Source organism: Cupressus sempervirens, chromosome 6 (assembly GCF_028749045.1).
Source record: "Cupressus sempervirens isolate cs-2001-9-10 chromosome 6, ASM2874904v1, whole genome shotgun sequence".
NCBI lineage: Eukaryota > Viridiplantae > Streptophyta > Pinopsida > Cupressales > Cupressaceae > Cupressus > Cupressus sempervirens.
The window spans coordinates 84,268,105-84,272,430 of NC_143123.1; the positions used below are offsets into that span (position 1 = coordinate 84,268,105).

General features: G+C 38.1%; 1 protein-coding gene across 1 annotated transcript; it reads left to right on the top strand.

Moving 5' to 3' along the window:
* The first annotated feature begins 302 nt into the window (after window positions 1-302).
* On the top strand, window positions 303-2,960 carry LOC149551283 (12-oxophytodienoate reductase 3-like). The gene is made up of 4 exons (XM_089789652.1): window positions 303-543; window positions 630-770; window positions 1,585-1,715; window positions 1,827-2,960. Exons 1-4 carry the CDS (start codon window positions 422-424, stop codon window positions 2,756-2,758), a joined length of 1,326 nt encoding a protein of 441 aa, XP_089645778.1. The 5' UTR covers window positions 303-421; the 3' UTR covers window positions 2,759-2,960.
* The last annotated feature ends 1,366 nt before the right edge of the window (window positions 2,961-4,326 follow it).

The window sequence follows — 4,326 nt, forward strand, 5'->3', positions numbered from 1 at the left end:
TTACATAAACCAAAAGGCAAATTTAAAAGTAACTTAATCCCGTTTATTAAAAACCTAAATATGCGGACAACCCAACTCCGTATGGATTTGAAAGGCCACAGAACAATATCTCTGTGCCTTTCATTTTTGCGAAGCGTGAAACACGTGTCGAAATCAGATAGTGGATAACAGTTCCAAAGCACACCAATAAGAAAATATAATTTACCACTATTCCCGTTGAAATATTACATCCGCGTGAAAGGAATTCTAAATGTCTTTGCATGGCTATAAATTCCATCAAATGAGGCTCTTTGAACGACAAGCTCAGCAACAATACAAGCAATTTTACATTTTGTGGTTTGCAAAATTGTTGAAGAGAAGAAGCGATACCGTTTTAAATTTGCTCAAGAAAGAAATTTGTTGCTGTCTGTCCATTTTGATTATGGGAAAAGGAGGTTATATTTCTCACAAATTTCAACCTGGTTGTACTCAACTGCCAGCAGATAACACTCCTCATCTCCTGTCACAATTGCAAATGGGCTCACTTTTCAGCCTTTCACACAGGTATTTCATTTTTTCTAACTTTAATACCATTTTTTTAATTCTCTTTCCCTAAGTAGATTGTTAATTATTATTTTTAATGTGTGTAGGGTTGTTTTGGCTCCTGTGACACGGTGTCGCGCAATAGACACCATTCCGCAGCCCTGCCACGTGGAGTTCTACTCCCAGAGGACGACCAAAGGAGGTCTTCTCATCACAGAAGCTAATGCTGTCTCACCCCAAGCCTTCGGGTGCGTTAAAATGGCTACTCTTAAACATCACACACTAGGGCTTGATTCATAGGATAAAAGTGTTAAATAGTAAAAGTTGACTTATTTTAGAACCTAACATAAAGAGTTTAGTGATTGTGTTATAATTGGGCGAATGAATGAAGAAAATTGGATAATATGTGTAATCTAAAGGACCCAACAATAAACTCATGTTACCACTACACGGATTCTAAGATCTTTACTAACAACTCTGTCTTACCATTAATTCCCACATGTAAGTAGTCTTTCTAGTCATGGTCTCATGAGCTCTCTCCCCCCATTTGCTTTGTCGACATGACAGTCCTAAATTTTTGTAAGATTAATATTTTTACGTCTTCATTAGCATTGGAACACTTTGCAAGTGAATTTCCCATTTAGTCAATCATTTCTTGTTTTGTTTCATTCATGTTTTCTTTCTACGAGCTAATCTCTTCCCAACAATCACTTTGGACCAACCCTATATTTTCTACTTTATGTAAATAACTTGAAACAAACAGAAAACCGAAACCTGAATATACCAGATTTCCATTATCCATTAAAATTACAGTCGAGTGGCTTCAGTTTAAATTGTTTTTATAATTTTAGATCAATGTTTACAAACACACTTTATGACTGAAAGGTACAAGTGAACAGGAGGCGAAAATTATGATGATGGTTTATTGAATGGAATAAGAAAACATTGATGTTAAATATACAAACACAATGTAAATCCGAAAGCACTCAATTTTAACCAGATAACGGCTTAAACTTTCATCGAAAATCTTGTACTAGAAACTGATGAAATATTTTCCTGTAGGTTTCCACATTCTCCGGGCATTTTCAGTGGAGAGCAAGTGAAAGCGTGGAAAAAGGTTGTGGATGCCGTTCATGCAAAAGGCGGCATTATCTTCTGCCAACTCTGGCACGTGGGTCGGGCATCACATTCAAGTCGGGCCCCACATTTAATCAAACTATAGCCGCACGAATCCATTTTTCCACGTGTGAATTTGTTTTAACGTTTGTTTTCAACTAACCTGTTTGTGTGGACATTGTGTGCAGTTTATCAGCCAAACGGAGAATCCCCTGTATCGTCGACGGGCAAGGCAATTTCACAGGAATGGAGCATCTTGATGCCAGGCGGCGCCAACGCCGCCTACTCGACCCCACGTACGCTTTCCACGTCGGAAATAGCTGGCGTTGTTGAAGAGTTTAAAAAGGCGGCGAGGAATGCCAGGTTGGCAGGCTTCGACGGCGTGGAAATCCACGCGGCGCACGGCTACTTGATCGACCAGTTTCTCAAGGACGGGATTAATGACAGAGTGGACGAATACGGCGGGTCCCTTCACAACAGGTGTCGGTTTGCTATAGAAGTCGTGGAAGCGGTGGTGAAAGAGATTGGCGCTGAACGCACCGCCGCACGCCTGTCGCCGATCATAGACCACGTGGCAGCTACAGATTCGGATCCCCTTTCTCTCACATCTCACTTGATTGGGCTGCTGAATTGTTATCCTCTTGCTTACCTGCACATAACGGAGCCGCGGTTCACCAAATGTGGTGTAAAAGACATTGGGGATTTGCAGGGAGAAATGAGGGCGGCCGCAATGTGGAAGATTGTGAAGGAGGAATACAGAGGAAGGGTTATGAGGAGCGGCGGTTACGGCAGAGACACCGCCATGGAAGCTGTGTCGAATGGAAATGCGGACATGATATCATTTGGTAGGCTTTTTATTTCCAATCCGGATTTGCCTCTGAGATTCGCCATTGAAGCCAAGCTCAACAATTATGACCGCTCAACATTCTATACTCATGATCCGATCGTGGGTTACACTGATTACCCGTTTTACATCAATTCCGCTCAATCAAAATCGGAGTTTGATGAACATTCTGAGTTAAGAACAGAAGAGGTGGGCCACTTTTGTAAACCTGCAAAGCGTTTCGATGATCCCCCATTCTCTCGCGCTACTTCCTCCTTGACCCGAGTACAGTATTGAAATTGAGAAAAGTGGCTTCTTTTTCGTTTTGCGAGTTGTATATGGTAAGGTTTTGGGCTCCATTTGAATGCCGTCATGTAGTGCTTGAGACCGCTGGAGCGCAGATCCAATTCAATATAAATTTGTATAAGTTAATGTTTGTAAATGATTGTGAAAAGAGATTGAAAAAAAAATTCGCTATCACTCATTCTATTTAGGTGAAGTATAGATTCTTTGTGAAATGTCATTCGTCCAAGTACCATTCTAAATTAAGTGTGCTTAATCATGTTGTTTGTCTCTAAGATTAAGCTTATTTAACTTGTTATTCCATTTTAAAACTTTTTATTTGTTGGAGGGTTCAGACTTGCGAGGCACAAACCCTGTGAGCTATCAACCAGCGAAGGCCACCACAAAAACATTTTAGGAATTTGATACGGACCCACTTGTGTCCGAAAACCTCTTTGACTTAGCGCCAAGGATTGAGGGGCATCCACATCATCAAAATCACTTGGGGTACAATCCCTTATTATTATAACTTTCAACAAGTGTTGTGTCATATCAACCATGTCTTACATAATCCCTTTAACTCATCAATTGACAATATAGAATATTATCCACGAGTTAAATTATGATATTAAAATATATATCATAGATATGGATAGAAATAATCTTCATCCCTCCCCAAAGCTCAACTACATAGCTAGAGCATAGGGGCTTCACACTCTCAAAGATGATGCAATTGCCTACATAATTTGTGATCCATATAAGAGTGCAACCTTTTATTGGAAGGTTCCTCTTCCCCATAAAACATGCTCAATGTTTTATATATTGAACTAAATATCTATAAGATGAAATCAAAAATAAATTCAAAGACTCAAGTACATCTCCATTGAAGACAAAGATGCCTATTCAAATTATTTCAAAGTATGCACACTAATGTCAAATCACGAAGAATGATCATGTAGAGAATAAAAAAGAGTTTCATAATACATTCTTTCATTACAACTTAAGAAGAATAAACTCCATCAAAGAGAATATGTCTATCATAATTATTGTCTATTAAATCCTCAATATATGACAACAAAATAAGTCTGAAATACTAATGAAGAATTCGTTCTAATTAGCTATCTTTGGAAGACTTTATATATGTGCATACTAGATTGAATTGATTCAAACAAGTTCAACACAAGAACCGTCATATGAAAAAATAGTTGGAGCAAATCGACAATATGAATTCTTCATTAATCATTAAGGCAGTCTCCAGATGCAAATATTTGGAGAGACAAACATCCACTAAAATACAAACATAAGAGTCAATAGAAAATCTAGTAGTTGTCAAGTTTGCCTTCAAGAAATGCCCTATAGCCAGGATAACTTTAAGAAACCTTGTCCTTGAAAACTTTATAAAATGTTAGCGAATCCATCAAATTTTCGTGAGGGAAAAATTATTTTCCCTTGGCAATTTTTTTTTTCAACATACCAAAACTTTAATTTTATTAGCTATTTTTCTTCCAACGTTGAAAAATTTCACAAAATCAAGGCGATTAATTAATTTTTTTTGGGTGAAATACATAATTTATGAAGTGAGT